General features: G+C 30.4%; 3 protein-coding genes and 1 long non-coding RNA gene across 4 annotated transcripts in view; 2 read left to right on the top strand and 2 right to left on the bottom strand.

The window, feature by feature from the left end:
* LOC103856262 (peroxisomal (S)-2-hydroxy-acid oxidase GLO5) overlaps positions 1 to 25,689 on the bottom strand; it is a 382,149-nt gene that overhangs the window by 55,267 nt on the left and 301,193 nt on the right. The gene's annotated exons all lie outside the window — the stretch shown is intronic.
* Positions 261 to 2,605, top strand: LOC117126235. Its single transcript, XR_004448755.1, has 2 exons — positions 261 to 1,394; positions 2,060 to 2,605. It is a non-coding gene; the product is annotated as an uncharacterized LOC117126235 (long non-coding RNA).
* On the top strand, positions 3,833 to 5,317 carry LOC103855690 (uncharacterized membrane protein At4g09580). Its single transcript, XM_009132710.3, has 3 exons — positions 3,833 to 4,246; positions 4,404 to 4,845; positions 4,935 to 5,317. The coding sequence occupies exons 1-3, from the start codon at positions 4,041 to 4,043 to the stop codon at positions 5,058 to 5,060; spliced, it is 774 nt and encodes a 257-aa protein (XP_009130958.1). The 5' UTR covers positions 3,833 to 4,040; the 3' UTR covers positions 5,061 to 5,317.
* On the bottom strand, positions 6,825 to 19,107 carry LOC103855700 (AT-hook motif nuclear-localized protein 23). Its single transcript, XM_033273676.1, has one exon. The coding sequence runs from the start codon at positions 9,192 to 9,194 to the stop codon at positions 8,313 to 8,315; it is 882 nt and encodes a 293-aa protein (XP_033129567.1). The 5' UTR covers positions 9,195 to 19,107; the 3' UTR covers positions 6,825 to 8,312.

Consider the following 25,689-nt stretch of genomic DNA (forward strand, 5'->3'; position numbering starts at 1 on the left):
AAAGTTGATCAGAACCACTTGCAAATGTATAAATTAGATGAAAGTAACCCTAAAAGTGTTGCACGCTGTATCTGTCTCTTTATCACCTTTAACAAAAGAGAATCCATATTGATTTTTTGTTTTACAAAAGAGAATCCATATTGATTTATCTTATATTATCTATATATATATATATATATATAATAATCGTGTAAATAAATGAGCTCTCGCCACCACTAAAGCATTTTTCTCCTCTATATATTTGTGCCACCATTTATACACACGTCTCCAGAAATCCTTGACAAAGAATAACTCCATTTTTTCTCTGGTTCCATTTCTCCCACCCAAATGAAACTACAGAAACATTTTTTTTTCTATTGGAATCAAGACCGAACGACTATATAAGCCATCCATGATTCATATTTGGAAGTCTGGTATACACCACACATATATATGATACGAAGTCATGCCTGGCTCCCTGTATGCCACAAGTAAATACCGATCTCATTATGAAATCGGACACTAGTGGCGTACAGAGTAGTCAAGCATAACCACTGATATTCTTGATATATGAGTACTTTGTTTTTGTAACACAAGATATATATGTGTGGATGGTGGCTAGCTATAAGATATATGTTATATGCATGGATTATGTCTAGAACTGTTATATGGTACTCAATTTCACTATTTTGAGATCCTTTAATTTAGTAAGACCATATCTAACTCTATCTCTATATTCTTTTATAAATAAAGAAACTTTATTATAAAAGTAATATTGTAGTAAAACTATTTCTATGGTAAATGTTATCTATTTTAGAGAAACATAGAGAAAAATATAGAAGTGAATTGCATATATATATATATATATATATATATATATATATATATATATATATATATATATATTCTAAGATGTCATTCATCTTTAACTATGCACGGCGTAATTCATGTATTGCTAAGATGTTACGAGTTTGTAATTTGAAGAAATGCTAATTCATATCGTTTAAAATTATTGTTAGCGTTAGTAAGCAAGTGGTAGTAGCCTATGGCAATTTGGTATGTATCCACATCAGTTTTGGATTTGATTCTTTCTTTTTTGGAACTAAATTATCACTACTTGGTCAGTATGGACTTGGACTTCGGTCCAAGTGATTTACATGGTGGGCGGGGCATAACAGATGATTGGTCCACTCCTTGGTATTAGTCGGAAGGTATTCCAAACTCGGGACAGACAGTATGATACGCTTTCGAACTAGTCCACTTTGTAGTACTAAGTGTGTTCTTTTCAGGACTGACCGGATCAGCCGATAGACTTTATCAAGAAAAAAAAAATTATTGTTAGCGCTGTTGGTTGAACAATAGTTGAGTTAATCACACGGGAGTGGTCTGGTGGTGTGAATTCCAGAGAAATCAAGGTTTGAAACGATTTCACGACATTAGATATGTGTAGTCACATAGATATGAAATTTGTACTCCTTTGAAAATTTGGAGAACATAGTCCATCTGTGGCAATATTAAACATACATTTTTATGAGTCTAAAATATCATAACATTAAACATGTGTAGTCACGACATTAAACATTAGATATTAGATATGCACTTTTCTTTTGAAGATTAGTGTAAACTTTTCTATAAGTCTAAGAGATATCTCCAAAATTTAAATTAAAAAAAAAAACAACAGTTGACTGTGTCGGCAATAAAAGTAAATAAAATATAATTGTTAGCACATGAGAGAATTAATTATCACCCTCTGTGTTTTAGTTGCATAATATATATCATATATGCATACCTAACCAGCTAACCTAAGCGTCCACTTATTTTTCCTTTTAGAAATTTAACCTCTTTAGATCTTATAATAAATGCATCCATAATCCTATGTAATCAACGTGAGTATTATTTTATCTGTACCTGTGTGAAAATGGTCACTAATTTAGTATATAAACGTATATATATATATCTTTAATCACTCCGAAATTTCGTTAAAAGTTTTTTCTATAAAAAAAGTCGTAAAAATTGTATGTAACCATATCATGTTATGTCACTCAGTACTATTCACTAACTTTTCAGCTTTTATATTCAGATTGTCCAAAACTATGTAATAATTAAGCCTTAGAAGGAGGATACATCGCCGGTACCTCGAAGCTCCTCAAGACTCAAGAGTACCACTCCAAGTCTCCAAGTTAGAGATTCTTGACAAAGTGAAAGCCTCTCTTATGCTATGCGTTGTATGCAGGATGTTTCTTGTGACAGAAAAACTACTGTAAAGCACAAGACATTTGTCTCTCCTTTTCATGCATTTGCCCCTCCCAAAATTCCCAAGTTTGTTTAAATTTGTTGTTTTCTTTCCTCAAAATCATCGACACTGATTCAGAGGTAATATAGATATGTCAACATAGGTATTAATCTATATTAACTGTATGACTTAAATGGTAAAAACCTTTTAGATTGGAAATGGATCAACATAGACAGATTTATGATAACTAGTGATAACTTGATTGACTTTTTAACGAAATGTTTTCTTTTTTGTGTGTGAAAAGCTAGTAATTTGGCAACTGACTGATTGTATTGGTGCGAACTTATTTCTTTCAAACATAAACAAAACAAATAATCAAATGACGTTTCCGAACTTTTGTAAAAAGTCACCTTTGAGTACCATTTGTGCCCATTATAACACGAATGGACTACCATTGTTTATAGTTTTCCGCCGTATTTTGGCAGGAATATCATTTGCGTTCTTTTTCTTATTTTCTGTAGCAATAGATATATTTTTTTTCCTTTGTGCAAACTTCTATTTAAATACTTAAGCATGGAATTCTCTTCACATGTCGATGCAATTTACTTTTGTCTTGAAGCAACATAGGCAATTATAAATTAATAAGGTCACATGTCGATGTAGCGTTTTAACGTGTCATCTGACATGTTCCGGGGCCAAAGCACCACACTATCAATTATCAAATTAAGATGATTATATATTTCTCTCGCAACAGGTTTATATTTTAAAACTGCAACGTTGATCTTACTGGAAATTAAGGTTAATTAAGCGTAATCAAATTGTATAGTTCTTTTCTACTAGATATTCTTTTCTCTAGACTGCATCAGTCATTACATGTAAGATATTAAAATAACATAAGAGGTAAGCTATTCTGTTTTTCCGTTACTCAACTAATTATCCTCCTATGTATGAAAAGAAGCAATTTTACTTACGAATTACATGGACTCCAAATCTAGTAGTATATACTTATCAAAATGTATAGCTTGCGCAAATCTTTTAACTTTGGTTATAACTCATATTATCTGTATACTTATGCGTACCAGTCATAAAACCTTTCCAATAATACAGACAAAGTTATACTCATTAATCATTTCTCTTTAGAGCTACTGGAGGTAACATGCAATATGAATATTATAGTGATAAAAGTGTCCATAAACCGATCACATTAAAAGAACATTATAAAGCAAACAAAGAAAAAAAGATAAGAACCAAAAAATAAGTAAATGCTAACATTTGGTTTTAATAAATAGCTAATGTGTATTCATTCATTTGATTATAGGCAAAGTTAAAATAAAAGAATTTTATTGCTTAACCGGGACGTCTAAAATTTCCAACCCTGGTTCAAGTTATGTGTCTGCCTAGTATTTACGTAATCTATCGTATAATCGTTATTTCATTGTCCAAGCAACACTTGTTTATTTCCAAAGTTTTAATGATTTTAAGGGAGTGCGACGACACCTCTATAAATGTTGGGGCGACATTCGTAATCCACGAAAGATGAGGACCATAAGTATAATTTAAAAGGTGCAAAATTAGTTTTTTTTTTCTTTTTGTTTTGTTGTTTTCTAGATACATACAAAAAATCCAACAAATCTTCAAAATCAAAATTCGAATATTCGTTTTATTTATTATTTTCTTCTTCTTCTTCTCCTTCTTCAATCTTCCCTCTGTCATTCAGATTTGGAGAAGACAGAGACAGACAGAGAGGAGAAGGATTCGTGTAAGCAAGCACAAAAAGTTTCCTTTCTTCTATCTCTCTCTCTCTCCTTTCGACCAGAAGATAGAGAAAATGGAGAGAGAAGGAGAAACAACAATCGGCGAGGTTGCTCCGGCGACTCCGAGAAGATGTTCTCTGAGCTTTTGGGAGGTCACGACAGCTTCCGGCGTCGTTTTGGGTTTTCTTGTTGGCCTTCTTTGCGTTTATCTCACAATGCCTCAATCTGATTACAGCTTCCTCAAGCTCCCTCGTAATCTCCAAGATCTTCAGATTCTCAGGTCAATTCTCAATCTTTTCTTCTGGGTTTTTATAAAGTCTCAACCTTTACGAATTAGGATTCTGGAATCTGATGAATCTAATAAAAGTTTTGATTTTTTTACATGTTGATTGATTCTATTACGAAACCTGAGATGTGTTGTGTTTCTTTCTTTGCAGAGACAATCTGGAGATTTACACAAGTGATTACACAGTTCAAGTTCTTGTCGGATATTGTCTGGTGTATGTTTTTATGCAGACATTCATGATCCCCGGAACTGTCTTCATGTCTTTGCTCGCTGGTGCTCTCTTTGGAGTTATCAAAGGAATGGCTCTCGTTGTCTCCACCGCAACAGCTGGTGCTTCCTCTTGCTTCTTCCTCTCGAAGCTCATCGGCAGACCTTTGATCTTCTCCCTTTGGCCCGACAAGCTCATCTTCTTCCAAGACCAGGTTGCGAGGAGGAAAGATGGGTTGCTGAACTATATGCTCTTCTTGAGACTAACACCGACATTGCCTAACACGTTCATTAATGTTGCTTCTCCTATTGTCGATGTTCCTTACCATATCTTCTTCCTCGCTACATTCATTGGTCTGATTCCTGCTGCTTATGTCACTGTCCGGGTATAAGAATTTCTGTCATCTTCATTGTTGTTCTGATCTTAACGGTTTCAGTGAGTATGAATGTAATGTGTTTGGTTTTGTGGTAACAGGCTGGGATCGCTCTTGGAGAGCTGAAATCGTTGGGAGATCTCTATGACTTCAGCTCGATGGCGACTCTGTTTCTCATCGGTGTGCTCTCTGTGACTCCAACCCTTATTAGCAAGAAAAAGGTGTAGAAGAAGAAGTTCAATGGAATCATAAGACAAAGCCTTCTCATGGATATGATGATGACGATGATTACAAAAGCCTCTCTTGTGTGTATATATTTAGAATGTTTAGGGCCTATTTCAAACCCACCTGTTCTCTACATGCTTTTAAACTTTTTAAAAAATGTACTAGAATGCATCTCAAACGGGTTGCACTTGCATGGGCCTTTTAACAACATGTTTATTGGCCTAGTTTATAATCAAAATTATCCATAAAAGTTGTCTGAGCTTGGGTCTAGTCCTATCTAAATCATACCTTCGGTAGTAATATGTAGATGTGTGAATGATACATACCAATTGGAGCAAACCATAGAAGCGCAAGCTAGGGTGAGGGAAAAAAAGGCCCAAGCTAGGTCTGGAGGCCCTAACCATTTTAAGGATTTTTTTGGTTTGAATATAAGGAGAGTTAATAATCTTGTAAACCAGATTGGTGTTAAGGAATGAACGACGCCTAACCAACCTATTTTGGGGGTTTTATTGTGACTCGTACTGCCAATGAAATAAATTATCTGATTTGGAGAAATTTGGCTCCTTTGGCATTTACCAGTTCAAAGGTTGACCAAATAAAAATTTGCTGTAAATGTCTAGACAGCAGTTGAAAAGATCTTTCAGGCTAGAAAGAGGTTCTTTAATGATGACAAAGGCAATTTGTCACCGGCATAAGGCCATCACACGAACAGAAAGCTTAAATCACTAATCGTGTGGAATTTGCTAGTGTTATACTGTCTTAATTCAAAATATGGATTTGGTGCAATGCAATCCTAATTGATGGATACCATGGACAATGTTGACGATTCAATCTCACTCTTATGAAATTAGGGTTTATAAACTACTTATAAAGAAAAAAAATTTAAAATAGAAATGAATACAAATAAACTAAGGGTGTATTCAACCGGGAGTTTGAAGTGATTTGTATTAAAATGACAAATTCACTGTTATTCAAACGTGGATTTTAAAAAACACTTTAAAATCTAGTGTTATTGAATTTAATATTTCATAAAACACTCTGAAATTCATTGTTACTGAACAAAATTTAAGTTGGAGATTTTAGAGAGTTTAAGGGATTTTTTTAGTTATAAAAATAAAAATCTAATCTCATTGTTTTAGATGAGATTTTAGAGTTGTTTAATAAAAATCATCTCTAAATTCTTAGATTCACCTAAAAATCTTCTAAAAATCCACTAAATATCAAATCACTTAAAATATCAGATTCAATACACCCTCCTAAAAAACCTCAAGAGCTAATTTTCAACGCTTCTCGGAGATGGCAACTAAATCCATGCAACTAGTTTTAGTTTTACCAGTACATTGATTGCTGAGTGCTTCAAATTTTCCAAAGAAATTTTGTTTTGAAGTCTCTCAAGTACTTTATAAGCCCATAGCGTCGGGAATGCTCTAAATCTAGGTACAGAAGGGTTTGCCAAGTTTTCGAGTTTTGCCATCAACTTTTTATACAACCTAAGGAAGAAGGTCCAACGTCTCTTTGTCCGTATAAGTGACTATCATAAACATGTGACAGATAGGAGTCCCAATTCTTGGACAAGACTTCTCACCTAATCCACACACCTCTCGATTAATTATACTAATCTCTGTAAAATATGCTTAATTTGGGCATTGGAGAGTTCTAAAAGGAAACTCTTTTTTCTTTCTTCCAAATTTTTTGAGGTTGTTCTAACAAAACGCTGCATCTTAATCTCTCAGAAAACGGCTCATACCCTAAACTTATTCACTATTTCATATTTTCTATAGTTAATAAACACATTAGTTGACGCGAAAGTTACCCATAAAGAACATCTCCAGTTTTGTTCTGAACAATTTCTATTCTAATATACATATACATATATATACCGATCGCTAAGAAAATAGGATAAAATGGGTTTTTATTTATAATAACTAAGTAAATATGTTACGTTTATATAGTATTGCTCAAAAATCAAGTATAACAGGAGGAATATATAAAAAAGAAGATAGACCATTGAACTTTTTCAGAGAATATAATTTCCAAATAAAAGCTCAACTAACTAATCAAAAGAAAATTCTCTTACAGATAAGCATGCACCACAGCACATTGGTTTAATAACTTTATAAGCCTGCTTACAGTACGAGATTCCCATAAAATCATTAACAATTTAGTTAAACTATTATAAGCATATGAATCTTTATATATAGATTTTAACTAGACGAGAAGAAAACAATCATCAGCCGTACAAAATCAAACTTATTTTCATCCACACTTGTGGGAAACAAATTAATATTATGAAATTATGCAATGAACTAATAAAACCATATAATAGAAAATTTTCATACCACATCCAAAAACTAATATATACAAACAAATCCACATCCCAGAAATCGAAAAATTATATTTCGCTAAAGTGTGTTTTCTCAAAAGAATTACACCCAAAGATATATAATAAACATAGGTATATTTTAAAGACACAAAGCAAGTATAGCTCTACAAGTATAATAAAACCTACAACATATAATTATATCTATATATAAAACCTATAACATGACTCCAATAAAATGGGAGAAATATTAATAATTAATAACAAACAAACAGGTTTCATTGTTTAATTAAATCCTAAAGATCAAAACAAAACAGAATTGGTAATTACATGTTAGGGCTTCAAGAAATTGAAAAGCAATGTTTAATTGACACCAGATCATAGACAGACATATGATGTGTATATGTTTATCACCATGCCACACCCTACACAATCACATGTACAGTATATAGAGATGAAGATATCATATATAGCAGCAATTAAGAAGAATATCCATATGAGCAACGGTTTTTGGTTTGGCAATGTCACATTGTTCTATCTGAGAAAATATTAATGTCATATATTATATCACCAAATCCACTGATATATATATATATATATATATATGGGTTTGCTCTTAATCATTGTTATGGCCAAACACACAATAGCACCAGGATTTAATCTACACCTCAACAAACATACGAGCACAAATAGAGTTTCACAGAAGGAATCAAAGGATTAAAACATAAAATTCTACAAAACGCAAAAAGAAAAGAAAAAAAAAGGAAAACCTAAACATAACATGATGAACGAGATAATGTCTGGAATAACGATTATAATGTGAAATTCATTAGTCCATTAGAAACTTCTCTAACCTTTCTTCAGTCTCTCAAATTCTTCGCCGGAAAAGCTCCCCCGCCGGTATATATATAATGATTATCTCAATATATATACATCAGAAAGGACCTCTTCCACCTGAATTCCCCGGCCAACCTTCCACCGGCAGTTGCACATTCGGTTGCATATTCATCGGTAAATTAAAGAAGGGAAGTCCTCCTCCTCCTCCTCCGGCGGAAACCTCCGGAAACAAATTACCTCCGCCGTTAGATCCTCCCCCTCCTCCTAGATGTTGCTGCTCATCTTCTTCTAATGGAAGTCTCTCGTACGCAACATTAGTAAACGAAGAAGCGATTACAATCACCGGTCCAGCTGCCGTAAGCTCACCGACAACGCTTCCTCCGACGACTTGTCCTTGTCCTCCGGCCAAAAATATTGTCAAACTCGTAGCTCCAGGAGGAGCCGGAGGAGGAAGAAACGATCCGGAGAGCGAAAGAATCTCGAACGTTCCTTGTAGCGTCACGACCGCTCCAGCCGCAGATGGCTGACGTATGGTGACGTTGGTCACCGTTCCACTACCGCTCAGAACGCAGATCCCTCGCTGCCTTCGACGAGCGTAAGTCGCAACGCAGTCAAAAACGTCGCAGCCGCTTGTTACTTCAAGAATATGAGCTCTCAGAGTGTTTGCGCTCTCGCGCGTGATTATCACCGGAGGTTTCGGTTTGTTTTTGGATCCAGGTGGTCTTCCACGTGGACGACGCCCAACGACGTTACCTCCTCCGCCTCCGTCACCTCCTCCACCTCCAGAGCTTCCTGATCCTCCACCAGAGGCTAAGTCAAGACCTTGATGGTTGTTGTCGTCGTCGTCGACGGTGAAGTGACCAAGTCCGGCGCCTGGAGTGACGTCATCTGATGCGGAACTGTGGTGGAGATGGAGATCGGGACGATGGAGCTGGTGATTAACGTAACCAAAAGCTGTGCCTAGATCAAGACCAGCCATGCCCACATCAAAAGCAAAGTAGAGATTTTAATTTGTAAAAAAAATTATATAAAAACAACCAACACACACACACACAACAAGATTAAAATAAAGCTTCTCTTCTTTGTAGATTTTCTATAACTTTTCTTTTAGAACAAGAAAAAAATAAACTAGAAAAATAATGAGAGAGGATTGAGAAGAAGTTTGGAAGACGAGAATGGGAAGAGAAATGATAAAAAAAAGTAGCAGGAGAAGGTGAGACTAAAATATAGCATTAAAGAAGAAGAAAATTATCATTGCGTACATATAGATTAGATATATATACATATACGTGTGTGTAAATGCAGTCACTTGTCTAACATAAACTCTTACAGGTATATATATTAATTAAATATTTTTTTTTCTTTTTGATAAGTATTTTATTTTGGTATCGACTTCAGTTCCGATTTTCATCTCTTTGATAATTTTATGTCCTTTTTGTGTGTTTTGGACTCAACAGGTAATTTCACGAATTTTTTTTTACCACTGTTATTTTATAAAAGGAAAAAGGTCCAACATGACCCATTCCAATATAACAAAGAGATAAAAGGTCTGTAAACAGGTAATACGGTACAAAACCACTTTAGACCTTCAGCCTAAAACGAAACCCATTGAGAAAGAAACTGACAGCTTGCCCACCGTGTGTACGAACGCCCAGCATCCTGAGACACATGTCAAGGCGAGAGTCATTCATCTTCCACCAGCGCTGCAAAGGAGAGGCGACGGACTTCCGGCGTCAGTGAAACCAAAACCGATGAAGAAAGATGCTTAGACAGAGTTTTCTTCGCGGTTAGTCAAATCGCTCCCGGACCAACGTTTCCAAAAGATTCAATCGTCCCTCAACCATCGATCTTTCTGCATGCAAATCAGACATCTTTCACGATTTGAGTAAGCCCGAAGATGAATCGGCTCTTGATGAGGAAGGAAGAGACAGACGAGACCAAGAAAGGAGAATCGATTAGGAAGGAAAAGAACATAAACGTCGGTCAAACGAAACCGGGATAACCCTGATGAAAAGCCGCTGACACCAAAGAGACGTGATGCAGAGTCAAAAGCCGGCGACACGGAACTGGAGAAGACACTGCATCCCAGAATCAAAAGTCAGTTGTTCACCGCCGGAAAAAAAGCGAGAACGCCGGAAACAGAAACCGGTCGGATGAACTGAAACCCGAGAACAAAAAAGGGGACCTCTCTCACTCTCAAACAAACTCTAACCTCTCTGAAAGATTTGGGATTGAAGAGAGAAAAAGATCGAGAAAGAACTCTCTCTCTAGAAAAGGAGAGAAGTGTCTGCCAACACATTTTCACAAATTTTCTTCTAGGGCGTGAACCATACGCTAATACCTCCCGGGCTAATACCATTAGCAAAAATATATTAGGGGCTTTGATTGATGTTTTTCGTTATGCTCACAAATCTATATACCGTATATATATTAAAATAAAAATATTACGGTTTAGTATTTTAGGCAAAACTATTTTACTATTTTATGTTTTTGCATATCCATTTACGATTCATAAAAAAAATTTATAAGAAATAAAACATTACTTTTATTAAAAGGTATAATTAAAATTTCAGATATATAAAGAACAGATTAACCTGCCCAAGTTGGTAATGGCGCGAGACTGCGAGTATATGAACACGAGGCTTAAAAAATTAGCAAAATTTGTATTAAGGAGTTTAAAGGAGGTAGTTCGCACGCGAAGATTAGGCGTGTGAGAGCAGATGCATGTGAGTGAATGGAGGTGATATATAATTGGTATAATAAGTTACATATTTAGAGAAAATGAAAGTTATAATTAAAATGGATGAAGCCATCATGATAATATGTGGCTGGGGTTATCTTGTGGGTTTCATTAGATGTTTCCTCTTTTATGTCCTTCAAAACATTCTCTACCATCATTGCTTTGCCTCTGTTATTGATAATTTATTTAAAATTAATAAAATCGTATATTGCGATCATATTAGTTTCCTAAATTCAGACTTAAGCTATGTCAAATAATAACGATAATAGTAATAATCAAGATGTAACAGTAGTTTAGAAAGAAAACAAAACTTAGGCCAACACATATGTCATCACTTGTACCTAAAATTATTAATACTAGGTGATAACCTGCGTCTTGCGCAGGGTGAATAGATTTAAAAATATAATCACTTTGAATATGTCGATATTAAAGTTATAGAAAGAAATATTACATGTTATAAAATATGGGTTTAAACGAAATTTAGTATGTCAATATAAACTCTGTTTTTTTTTTAACTTGTATATTTGTTTTGTTTAATTGAAATATTTTATCATGCAAGTAAATCAATAAGAATAAGCAAATATTAATATAAAATAAATTATGAAATGACAATTTGAAACCCTTTACATGGAGTAAATGGGTTAAAAAATTGAATATTGACTTTCAAATGAAGTGAGCTATCCATGTTAAAAGTAAATAATTAAACTAATGGTAATATATCGAGCTCTTTAACTAAGTGGTTTAACACACATTGTTCATGTGATGCCTAAGCTCTTAGCTTAGTATGATATATATAGTCACAAAATATGATGTTTAAACGCATTTTATTTTGGTGAAATGAATATATTTTCAGCATAATTCAATCATAAAATCCTTGATTTCTCCTTTCCAAATTTCAATTTTTGGAAAGTATTATATGCAAGGAAAAAAAATATGAAACAATATATTAATCATGATATTTGACCATAAACTTAATCATTTCAAAATTTTAAATTGACTCATAATTCATCTATCACCATTTATGATGATTTCCTAATTACAAAGTCAAGGTGCTTAAATTAAAAGATTGACTGAGCATCTATATGGATTTCTTTTTTGAATGAAATTGGATATCAGTCTCGATTTTACATCAATGGACTTTATAATAGAGAGCAAACAATACTTGCACACGCAAACTTTAGCTATACACTTACTAAGTAGTATAAATGTTTGAGTAATGAATAAAGCAAATTTAGATCAGTTTGTCTTCTGTTACTCATAATAGAAAAGATAAACAATTTTTTAAAACATATAGAAAAAAACATTACCAAAACCATTAAAAAAAAAGATTATCTAATATTATGATTGGCGCATTGCCTTTGTTAAATGTGTGATTAGAATTAGTGATTACAATTTAAAATATTCACTTTCCAATCATCCATGTTGAAAGTGATTTTTCTTATGGAATATTTGAAATATTGATTATTAAAAATGTTTAAAAATGTTTTTTTAATATTAGTTTCCGTTCATTATTGATTTCTTATTCATATATTCATATAAAATATTATCTAACATGTACCCATATAAAACTATTGTAATTTAAAAACTATTTGAAATGTTGATTATATACAACATGGGTATTGATAAAATTAAAACTATAATCAAAATCGTAAATACATGGACATAATAAAAATGTATACTTTGCGAACATTTAAAAGTTGTTTGACTATCTTTTCGATGACATATATTATTCTTAATATGAAAATTTTATATACATAACTTAGTATATTTGGAATTTATAATGCAAATATATTTAAAATTTGAAGAAAACAATTGTTATATTGTGAAACGTAATTTATTTGCAAATATATGAATATACCATAAATGATTCGTAACATACAATAGTATACAATATATTCGAAACTAATTAATATGATCAATGGTAATTCATGTAATTAATCTAGTAAACTAATTCTTATTAGATAAAAGGGTTGAGAGTGATTGTAGAACTGCCACGTGTAAATGGCACTCTTGTAAATCACACGTGAAGACAGGGTTTATTCTTAATAGTAATGTTCATATTTTAATATATAAGGGATTGGAAATAGAATAATTGTTCGCTAACCATGGTTAACTAAAAGTTGACCAAAATTAATCAGTGTTAAACTTCATAGAGAGAGAATATTAAGTGGGGCGACGGCCCGTGGGGTCCATGATTGTCTGAACCTGGATGGGTTTCTCTTCGGTCTCATGAAGAGCTGCAGATTTTACTTAGCTTTGACCGTGTTTGGCTGTAAATGAGTTGGGATATAATCGTTTTAAACCAATAATTGCGTGCCTTTTTAATGTTGTTGCATTCAATTCATTATTTAAATTTGCTTTTCTTATATTTTAGTACTTTTTCTGTTCGTTAAAGATTCATTTTTTAGAAAAAAAAATTATTACAAAATTTTTTTTTTACATTTTCAATACATTAATTAGAGAAATTTTTCAAAAAAATATAATTATATTTAATAAAATTTTATTGGTTAAAAGTTATTGGGAATAATTAATTAAGAAAAATAATATATTAGAAAATACAGTTTTAAATATTTTTTAATAAGTGTGAACTATAGCATAGATCTTTTAGAAACGAAAAGAGTATATGACTGTAGTTTAATTTTCACAAAATATGTATCGTTTAAAAGTAATTTTAATTGATAAAAATAGTTTTACATTTTCAGTGTCCTCTCAGACAGAATTATTAATTGAACCCTTACGCAAACCTAATAGATTTTGAATTGATATTGTTCTTTAATTAGTACGTTATATATTGAACAAATACATAATAATCTACTTTGAAGAAAATCTATCAGCAGTATTCAGCACTACACAGAAATATAGCGGATGAAGTATATATATATATATATATATGTGTGTACATATAAGGATAAACTCAGTTTAGTAAAGTTGTTTACATCAGAAATCACTTAATTTGGAGTCACGTGAATCATTTTGTCTAGAATTGCTAGGAAAAGATCATAATGACTTAGCTTCAATATAATGGAAACCAACTTTAGTTTCTTTTTTTTTTTGGTAAAATGTTAAGATAACCAACTTTAATTTCATATGATAAAATATCATAACTGCGGGCTTACAAGTGTTAAAACTGTTAATTTTCAGAAAACAGTTCTAATCATTGTTGACTAGTTCAGTCTTGACATATTCCAATGAAATAACGCGCCCAGCTTACTTGAACTATTGTTTCTTACTATAATTACTGTTTTGTCATCCAAAGCACAATACCAATTTTCTTATGTGTAAAGGGATATGCTAGACATAATCACAGATCGTGTTTAGAACGACGGTTAGATTGAATCCAAACAATAAATATTAACTGGCTGAGAGAGATATCAACATCTGGAGTTGCTTAATAATTTTGAAATAAAAAAATTTCACTCTAAATCATCTGATTTATATAGAATGAATTTGTCGAATAATTCTATGGCAAAATGATTACAAGCAAATCAAACAACCTGTGTCTTTATAATTTGTTTAGTTGGCTTCAATATTTTAGGTTAATTGCACACTTCACGTGCAAAAGTTTTGTAGATCTTTTAACCCTTTAGAATTTATGTCTTCCACGTTATGACTTAGAATAATGTACAATCAAAAGAGCTTGATTTTCCAGTGAAAATCGTTAGTTTTAAGTAAACAGTGTATTTTAGAAGATGCGTGAGTCGCTTCTATTTGTGTAAAATATAGTATCACTATTTGTGTAAAATATAGTATCTAAGAATTTGTTTAAAACTTGATAAGTTGATATATTTGTAACCACTAAAATTGAAAAGCAAAACCTATTGGTAATGACGACTTTTGTAACGAATGTAGTGGTGTCTGACGAAGCCATATTAATATACACTGTTCATAGAATTATTTATGTATTTTATCTTTATGTGTTGTTTACTAGTATATATATTATATTTTAAGGATGTTTGTGGCTTATGGTTCCTTGTCCAATAGCATTTTTGTAGGCACATATAACTTTTTCTTTTACATGTATTATTGTAGAAAGTGGGTCTCTAAGTTGTTAAATTAAATTAGCCATAATGCCGTCCTTAAAATATGTTTAACAAAGTAGGTAATCATATTTTATATACGTATAATATATCAAACATAAAACATATATTTTCTTTTTAGTCGGTAGATAAATTATAAAGTAACTTTTATATTATTTATTGACCATGTAACATTGGAGTTGAATACTAATCGAATCAACACCGATCGGTTCATTTTATATTTTAAGATTCATAGCATGAAGTAATTATAATACAATACAAAGATAGTTGGAGGAAGGCTAACGAAAATGAGGAAGCAAATGAGGATCAGGACGATCCGTCCACTACAGAGATTGAGACAACGCCCCCTTGGATATCCCGAATCTCTACTTGTCAAATTGATGCATCATGGATCAATAATGGCAGTGTCAGTGGCTTAGGGTGGAGTCTTAAGGATCAGATGGGATTAGAATACTTCGGATTACGGACGTGTAACAGGAACCTCTCAGCTTTGCACGCTGAGATAGAAGGGCTACTTTGGGCAGCCTCATGTATGAGAGACAAAGGGATCACTGCAGTACGGTTTGAGACGGACTGCATGGACTTAGTGGATATGACTACAAACCCGATGGACTGGCCAGCTTTCCCGACAGAGATCGAGGTGTTCCAGAGGTTACAGGAAGACTTCGAGGATGTGAGACTGTCTCATATTCCTCGAAGCCGAAATGACCGGGCAGATGGATTAGCAAAAGATGCAAGGACCAGAGGTTTTATCTTCTCCCATATAGATCAGACCCGGACAGATGGAGATGCTCCTCGGAGAATCAACTCGTCTGCTCTCCACTTGATCTAGCTTAAATGGATAGACGACAAAAAAAAAAAAAAAAAAAAAAAAAAAACAAAGATAGTTTTGCTATGGTCTACATAAACTGCGAAACCAATACAAGCCGATAGCCGGTCCACCGGAGGGCCATATATAAAAAAAACAACCACTTTCATGTCAAGCCTGCATCCCATTGAAACCCGAACCACCAAGTCTTTTCATTAACTGGAGAATAGTCCTCTACAGTGGATTTATTAGGAATAAAAACCGAGGAAAGTTAGAGTCCATGCGTTAGATCCGATCTCTCAGTCGTGAAGCTAGAGCTACGGCCAAACCACCAGACTACCGCGTAAAACAACCACCGCCTTGAAAGCTCCATCCTTAGAACCAGCACTGAAAATTCAATCCTTAGAACCAACACTGAAGATTACAAGCCTAACAAGAGACTAGACATGACCATTTTTACTTTAAACCAAAATTCTTACCTTAAGTCGAACCGAAAAAACCAAAATCCGATTCGAACTGGTATATAAAAATATCCGAATGACATTTAAGAGTTTGACACTTTGAATTTTGGGTATAACTCAAATCGAAATCCGAATTAAGATCTGAAAATATCTAAAATTAATTAAATATGCTAAAGTTTTTATATATGTTAAAGTAATTTAGATGTTTTAGAGTATTTATAATATTTTTGTAATTTGACTTATTTGTTATTTTGAATACTTTTTAGTTAGTTTAAGCAGTGTTTAAATATCTGAAATTATTTAAACTGTTGCATTTTTTCTTACAGCATGAAAATTTGGGAGATATGCTTCACTTCGTGCAAAAAAAAAAGGAGATATGCTTCACTAGTATAAATAATTAAATGGTCTTTACACTTTTCACAAAATGTTCTAAAACTTGATTTCATATAAATTAAAAGCTAAACACGACAAAGAAAAAAAACTCTGGAATTGTTAAAGAAAAGTATCTTAATTATGGTAAAAGCATCATTACGTAGCTAGAAATTTGCGTAACTTAAACGCGCGAACTTTCTCGTTTAATAAATTTGTAGGTTAGTTTAAAGAAAACACGAATCAGAAATGTCAAATCCAAGTTCTTGGATCAAAGCACGTAACCTCTAGGGTTTCTAACCAAAGGGAAACAAATTTATAAGCTAAATTATCTTCGTATAGGTTTCTACAAAAGTACATGATGAATACTGAAATTCCCAACTACCTAATTTTTTTGTTTATGCAAACACAGACATGGAACAGTAATGGTACGACCGTACGAGGTTGGAAACAACTGTTCGTAAGCAGAACTCATCATCGTTTTGACAAAATAAAAGTCGTCATCATTTCGTTTCTGCACATACGGGTCTTGCATACATGTACAGTATTTGAAGAAAATGTGAATAGGCACGTGCGAAGGAGAAAGAAGAAGACACGTGGGAAATGAAAGATGAGAGAGAGAGAGAGAGAGAGAGAGAGAGAGAGAGAGAGAGAGAGAGAGAGAGAGAGAGAGAGAGAGACGAACGTATTGCTGTCGGCCACGAAGCAGGCTGTCACTTCTCTCTCATGAAAAACATTGGGAATTGCTCTTTGTTTCTTTTCTCTCTCTAAAGCCCTTAAATCTCGGGGGAGTTTATGTAAGAAGAACATCTATCTACTAGGCTACTGCGTTTTCACCTGCCCTAATTCACCGTTTTCTGTTGATATTCAAAATGTTAATGATACCAACAAAACCTTATTTATAAGTATAGTTTTAAGTAACTAATTATTAATTTACCAAAAAAGAAGTCACGAGATAATGTTTATTCCCTCCGTTTTTTAATATAATATATTTTGTTTGAATACACAAAAATCAAGAAACTTCTTTTTAAAAAGATAATATTATTAAATAATATAAATTTAACATAAGTTAACTAATAATAAATAATACAGTAAAATGTAATTAGTTGATCAATTTTTAATAAAATTAAAATACTTAAAAGTACCAAAACATCTTATATTTTGAAACTACAGTTTTTTTCCAAAACATCTTATATTGTTGAACAAAGGAAGTATAGTGTAAGGAAAAAGGGAAGTGTTATTTTTGATACATGATTATTTTTGATTCACTTAATCATTAATTAGTTCTTTAGTTATTCTATATGTTTTCCCGAATTAAAGATTCTCTAAATTTTTCACGTTTATTAAAAATATAATAAATATTTACAATTTAGTTTACAATTTATTTTTCAATATAATTTCCAATAACTATTCACTAATAAAATTTAATCAATTCAAATATTCACAGTTAATGTTTCTTTGTGGAACAATAATAAATTTTAGAAAATTTTATTTTCGGGAACGGATGGAATATATATATAAGGGATTTAGTTAGTTCACAAAATAAAATTGCAGATATATACAAATCAAAATAGTGGCATCCCCGATCCGAGAAGTTTTGTCCTCGTAAACTATATAAAATTCCACGAAAGTCCTATTAATCTATTGGATTCATTGTAAATAACAAAATTGGTATTACATGATTTCAAATATATACAACGTACACGATGTATCTATATGTGTGTGTGAATGTGATGTGAGGAAAAAGAAGAGCAGCTGAGCAGGTAAAGGATTCGGAGGTATGGGGTTTGCTTGAAGTTGGAGATATCCTTTTAAATCATCTATTAAAACTCTTCGTGCTTCCCTAAGAAGTCTCCACAAATTTTAGGTGTACGTCCCAGTTATTTTTGCCTCTATTTTGTTTATTAATACAGTTACTTTTATATGACTACATAAAAAAAATTAGACTACATAAAAACATAGTTATTAATGGTTCAAATTTTTCTTTTTGTCAAATAGTTATTTAAGATAAATTGTTGTATTTAAGTAAAAAAATTCATTACCGCACCTAAGAAGCACAAATCGTTAATTAAACAAAAATTGTATGGAAGAAGGAAAAACAATTTATCATAAAAAAGAAAGGAAATTTTTTTTTTTTTTTTGTAAATGGAAATTAAAGTTTGGGATTGTAGAGTAGTTATCTCTTCTTTCTTAAAATACAAGACAAGGAGTATCATCTCAAATTTGATCGAATCCTACTGTTTTCCTATTTGGTTTTATCCGAATTACTCATGCATTAGTGTATACCACACACATTCATGTTTAACATTTTTTTTTTTGGTTTAAGCTTAACACTAGGATAAGACCCGCTCCTTGCGCGGGATTAAGTTATTATTTTTATTATATTTTGGAGAATGAAACAATAGTTTGGCTTCATTTGGATTACGGGTGTTCAATCCGAATATCGGGTTGGTTTCGGTTCGGTTCGGTTTTTTTCGGTATTTGGTTAGTAAAATATAACTACTATTCTAAATCCATATTTACTTTGACTTTAGTCTTTCACATACTTTTGAAAGATTTCAACTGGAAGACTAAATTGATCAGTCAATCTTATTGCTTTAAATCATTAGTGTTTATATATATATATATATTATTTAGTTTGAATATTTATTAAATAAAAATTCATATGCGTTATATTTTATGATCATTTGTAACTTATTATAACAAAAAAATAATCTATTGATCACAAAATTTTCAGAGTGGGAATATTCAAATTTCTAATAATATATAAACGTTTTGAAAAATTCAAATATAACATATAAGAAAAAATATAAATGTTTTTATTATATATTTAATGTGATTTTTTTAATATCTTTCAATAATATAAAATTAAAAAAAAAGAACTAAGATACCAAAATTGTTATCAAATATTTATTATTCATAATAATTAATTTTCATATATACGTTAATCATATTAGGTAATTTCGTAGCTTCTAATTAAGGAAAGTGCAAAATAAATTTTGGTAGATTATTTATCAATTCGATAGTTAGTTTAATAAAAAATATAATGTAAGTCAAGATGGACCAACCTATTTTTCTAAGAATAGTATATTTTATATAGTCATTTATTAAATGAGAATTTATAATCATACAGTTCTATGATCATTCATATCATTTTATAACTGAATATTTAAATCATCGATAACAAAATTTTCAATGTGAAATCTTGAATAAGTTTATAATTTATAAATTTTTTTGAAAATTCATTGAAAGTTTTAATATTAAAATATTTATGTAATCTTATGGTATATAGTATAATATATATATATATATATATATATATAAATATATATGTTTTATTATTAAATGATATTTTTTACTCATATGGTTTTAAAGTAATGTGTATCTTCTTATAATATTAAATAAAAGTTCATATTAATACAATTTTATGATCATTTGTAAATTATTATGACAAAAAAATAATCTATTGATCACAAAATTTTCAGAGTGGGGATCTTCAAATTTCTAATAATTTATAGACCTTTTGAAAAATTCAAAATATAACATATAAGAAAAATTATAAATGTTTTTATTATATATTTAATGTGATTTTTAAAGATATTTTAATAATATAAAATTAAAAAAAGAACTAAGATACAAAAATTGTTATCAAATATTTATTATTCATTATAATTAATTTTCACATATACGTTAATCATATTAGGTAATTTCGTAGCTTTTATTTAAGGAAAGTGCAAAACATTTTTTGATACGTTATTTATCAATTTGATAGTTAGTTTAATAAAAAGTGTAATATAAGTTAAGATGGACCAACCTATTTTTCTAGGAATAGTATATTTTGTATAGTTATTTATTAAATAAGAAATTATAATCATACGGTTCTATGATCGTTCATATCGTTTTATAACAAAATATTTAAATCATCGATAACAAAATTTTCAATCTGAAATCTTTAATAAGTTTATAATTTATAAATGTTCTTGAAAATTCATTGAAAGTTTAAATATTAAAATATTTATGTAATCTTATGGTATATAGTGTTTAATATACATATATATATATATATATATTTATTTATTTATTATTAAATGATATTTTTTACTCATATGGTTTTAAAATCATGTGTATCTTCTTATAATAAAAATGTTAAACCATTGATCATTATTTTTTAACATAATAATTTTAATAGTTTTAGTCATTTATTGTCGTTTTTAAAAATTCAAAATATAACATATACGAAAAAATCTAAATTTTATTTTTATAGCTAATTTGATTGTTTAATTTATTTTAATAATATAAAATTAAACAAAAAATGATGGAGGAGATATACATTGTTATCAAATCTTTATTATTAAACTCATTAATTGTCATATATATATTAGTCATTTATGGTAATTCCGTAGGTTTTATTTAAGGAAAGAAAATATCATATCATATCATTATATCATATAGTTTGACCAACTTATATATCTAACAACATATAAAAATCGAATGTGGACCTACTTATTTTTCAATTGAATATAATTGACTACCTAATTGAGTGCCACCTATGCATTGGGGCCTCTTTTAATTAATACAAAATTGAGGTTACATCTTTTCAAATGTTCCTCAATTAATATATAAGAGATATACAGTTATTAGTTTATATATGTGCGTTTATATAGAACCACTAAATCAAATAAATTAAAGTAGATTTAAAGTTTTATGAAATAAATTATTGCTTTGTATGCGTTTATGAAAGATGGTTTTGAGTGATATATTAAAAAGTAGCTAGCTAATCACTTATCATGGTTACAATTGACCAACTCGAATAATCGAGGCGACTAAGAGCCTTTTGTGATTCTAACAAGTCATTACTCCCTCCGTTTTTTAATATAAGTCGTTTTAGAATTATGCACATAGATTAAGAAATCATTAATTTTTTTATATTTTCTAAACAAAAACATCATTAATTATTTACCTAACCACAAATTAACCAATAATAAAATAGAAGGTATATTATCATTGGTCACATAACATTAAGTGTTAATAAATTTTACATAGAAAATCGTAAACGTCATATAATTTGGAACATAAAAATTCCTCTAAAACGACTTATATAAAAAAACGGAGAGAGTAATATTTAATGGAGTCTTAATGCATGAGCTAATTTGTCCATTTCCCACCATAAACCTAATTAACAAAATATATAAATGAATACTAATCTTTAACTAATACTACTAGAATTGGACCAAGACCAGTTGGATAATGACTTTCGGACGCGAAATCAGTGATTAGCTTGCCTTAATGCGTAGTTAAGTCCGAAGTCCCCATAGTTACAACTTTTGGTGATTTGGTCTTGAAAACCAACCCTCCACTTTAAATAAATCACATCATAAATCAACTAATGTCGTTAGCTAGTTAATTTTTAAATTAATCACGCAAATCTATAATTGTCGGCCTCTAATACGGAGCTTTGGATACTAACTAGACGACAAAAATTATGAATTCTTCATATAAACCTTTTATCCTTCAATAACTAGCTCAAATTATTTTTTAATTCAAATTATAAAAGAAATAAGATGATACAATTTTTTTTTTAATAATCCAGGTATCCGGACCTCTCACTTAGTCTGACTATCCTACCGCGTCCAATCGGAACTGGCGAGGAAGATTCTGGAGACCAAACGAAAACCATATTAAATCCGCTGTGGCAGGAATCAAATTCGTGATGGCGGACACCTCAGCTGAAGTTCCTTTATCACCAGAGACTATGAGGCCCGGTTATGATACAAATTTTTTGTTATGCCTTCATTTAGTTATATTCATAACATGTTCCGGGTAAGATATTCAATACACATTAAGTCTAAAGATAGATGGTCGTCGCTTTACAACCTTGCAAGTGCCTACATATTTATGTTTGTCAACGGAAATTTATGAGGTATTGAACTTCTTAATTAAATTTGTTCTGTATGATAAGAAGTTAAGCTAAATAGTGTACATGTAATTAAATAAGGTATTGAATTAAATTTATGAGGTATTGAATTTACAATACACATTTAGTCTAAAGAATGGTCGTCGCTTTAGTCTAAAGATAGATGGTCGTCGCTTTACAACCTTGCAAGTGCCTACATATTTATGTTTGTCAACGGAAATTTATGCTACTATTTTTCTCATTTTAGTACTCATTTATAGCATAAAATTAACAAAAATACATTATGATCACTAGAAACGATAATGATTTTTCATCTTATCTATTCATTTAAATAGTGTACATGTAATTAAATAACATGGATATATATAATGCGATTGGTAGTAATCTCGTAAAAGTGAGTCATTATAAATTTTCAAAAAAGTGAGACATAATAACAAGAATAGTAATCTTTTACCATATGAAGTAAGAAGAAAAACTACAAAAATAATCACTGCATTTTATATTCGTACTTTCCTTATGTAATAATATTATAAACCTACCCTTTTTGCCAATTTTAATGAAAAGGTCGTGCAATAAAATTTTCCAGCGAGACTGGGAAGGGGTTATTGGAACCAAAATTTATGTGGAGTTTGATAATTATTAAAGTTGATAGATTTTTAAAAGCCAAATAGATTTAATAAATATTGTATGAATTTATTAAATATTTTTATTGACTATCATAGACATATATATATGTTCTCAACAAAAGTTTCTTCTAAGGTATATATACAAGTTTTTCTAGAAATTTTCAAAATTTATTGATGTAAGAAAGAATATATATATATATATAACACATTGCTACACAAGAACCTCACCAGCATCATCTTCTTTCATGCCTGCATATCTTGAACACATTAAAAAAAAACTAACTAAAGTAGAAGAAGAAAAACAATTTCATAATGTAAAAAATAATTCTCTAAATCGATATTAATGGTATCACCATTGATGTCCGAATGAGAGATGAGAAGAGATGAATGAGACATGAGAAAAGACGAATGGGAGATGTTTGTATGTGGGTATGTTATTATTACGGGTTCGAATGGGTGACGCAGATCAAAAAACGCAGATCAAACAAAAATGCAGATCAAGCAGAACAAATGCAGATCATGCAGATCATGCAGATCAAATGCAGATCAAACCGAACAAATGCAGATCAAGATAATTTAATAATTATTGTAATTTAATACATGTTGCTTTTTAATGAAAATTAAATATCCAAATTAAATATAATTGTTATAAATAAGTAATAAATATAATGTTAAAAATAACAATAACTATAGTAAAATTGTCCATTATATAAAAATTCATCACAATTACAAAAATTATAGTGAGTATTCTTATTTTATTCTCATTTTTTGTATCTTTACTCGATTTTCGGTTATTTTTTACCTTTTGAACCATAGAAATAATTAGGCATGAGCATAAAAACCAAGAACCGAAAACCAAACCGGAACAAAACAAAAAAACGAATCCGAAACCAAAGTTAAAAAATAACCGAATGATTCTTATATTTTTGTACCCGAAAAAACGAAACCGAACTAGAACCAAATAAAGAACCGAACGGGTACTCGAATATCTGAAATACAATTTCTATACCTAAATATATTAATTATATTTAGTATTAGAAATACCAAATATTCTAAACATACTACTTATACACCAATATTAATTATTAATATAATATTATTAATAACAATATTATGTTTATTTATTTAATTTTAAATTTATATGACAGTTATAAACTTTTTTGAAGGTTATATTAAAACTTTTAAAAGAATATTTTATTTATTTATTTAATGAACTAATTAAAAATACTCTTTGAGTTTTTGAATTCTTTTAATTGATGTAAAGACAACCTGAAAATATAAAATTTGATTAGACACAAGATAATTATCATTTTTTATTTTTAATAAAAAATGTCTACTACTATAACGTAAGAATGAAAAATACTAGTAGATTTCACTACTATGAGAACAATTAATTTGTTAAATAAATGAAGTGCAATATTGAAAAGTATTTATAATCAATGATTAAAAAAAAACTCAAGCCCTTATTGGTCCTCTGCCTCTCGCCAGCACCATTTCCCTTAAAATCTGCAGGACAAGAAACCAAAGAACAAAACCAATCTGCATGCAAGGGAGTTTTTATTTTTTTTACTTTATTCAGTTCTGCATTTTAAACATGAATGGGTAACTAATGCAGTTATTAAATGGTCTGCATTAAATCTGCATTTGTTCTGGATCACATTCACAGCCTACATTGATTTTTAAAGTTTTACGAGGAAACATGATATTCAAAATAATATTTTTTAAAATAATATTTTTTAAAAATAATATTTTTTTAAAAAATACTATTTTTAAATATAATACGTAAATTAAATATTTATAAATATATTTATATATGTCTATAATATTGTAAAAATAAAATATAATATTATAAGATTAATTAATGTATAAATATTAATATATCAAATATTGAAATTTAAAATTTTAATTTGTTTTAAAAATACGGATTTGGATACGGATATCCGGACCTAAAAATTAAGATATCCGGATTTCGGATAATAAGTCCCATGCCTAGTTTTAGGTACTAGGATTTAGAGAAATATTTTGTGGTGTAAAACCTTTTAAATATATATATATATATATTCTGTTTTAGAAAAAAAAATCCTATCAACTAGATAGATTTTTCTTTTTTTAATAGGACTGAGTAAATAAATCAATCCGGACCGAACTCAACCCGATAAAAATGAATCCAAATCTATCTGAATGCGACATAAATATCAAATGGATCTTGTTTTACGGTATTTTGAGTTACGAAAAATCCCCAAAAAGAATTTTTACCAAACTTAATCTCAATTTCTAATATGTATCCAAAATACACTAAATATTATTGAATACCTAAAAACTTATATGTTACATGAATAATTAACTCAAATAGTTAATTTAATATATGTTTTTGTACTTGGTCAATACTGATGTTTTTATGTTTTGATAATACATTTAAAGTTTAATTATGAATAAGATCAACTTGCAGGACACTTAACTGCCCTCCACCTATTTACGACGATTCCCATCTTTCCAATGACTTTTAAGCTTCTTTTAAA

This window comes from Brassica rapa, chromosome A01 (assembly GCF_000309985.2).
Source record: "Brassica rapa cultivar Chiifu-401-42 chromosome A01, CAAS_Brap_v3.01, whole genome shotgun sequence".
In the NCBI taxonomy this organism is placed as follows: Eukaryota; Viridiplantae; Streptophyta; class Magnoliopsida; order Brassicales; family Brassicaceae; genus Brassica; species Brassica rapa.

Excerpts from the sequence above, each read along its gene's own strand:
- LOC103855690 (XM_009132710.3), top strand. The coding sequence starts at position 4,041 with ATGGAGAGAGAAGGAGAAACAACAATCGGCGAGGTTGCTCCGGCGACT. Across the intron at positions 4,247-4,403 it reads CAAGATCTTCAGATTCTCAG|AGACAATCTGGAGATTTACA; the intron begins GTCAATTCTCAA and ends CTTTCTTTGCAG. Across the intron at positions 4,846-4,934 it reads CTGCTTATGTCACTGTCCGG|GCTGGGATCGCTCTTGGAGA; the intron begins GTATAAGAATTT and ends TTGTGGTAACAG.
- LOC103855700 (XM_033273676.1), bottom strand. The coding sequence starts at position 9,194 with ATGGCTGGTCTTGATCTAGGCACAGCTTTTGGTTACGTTAATCACCAG.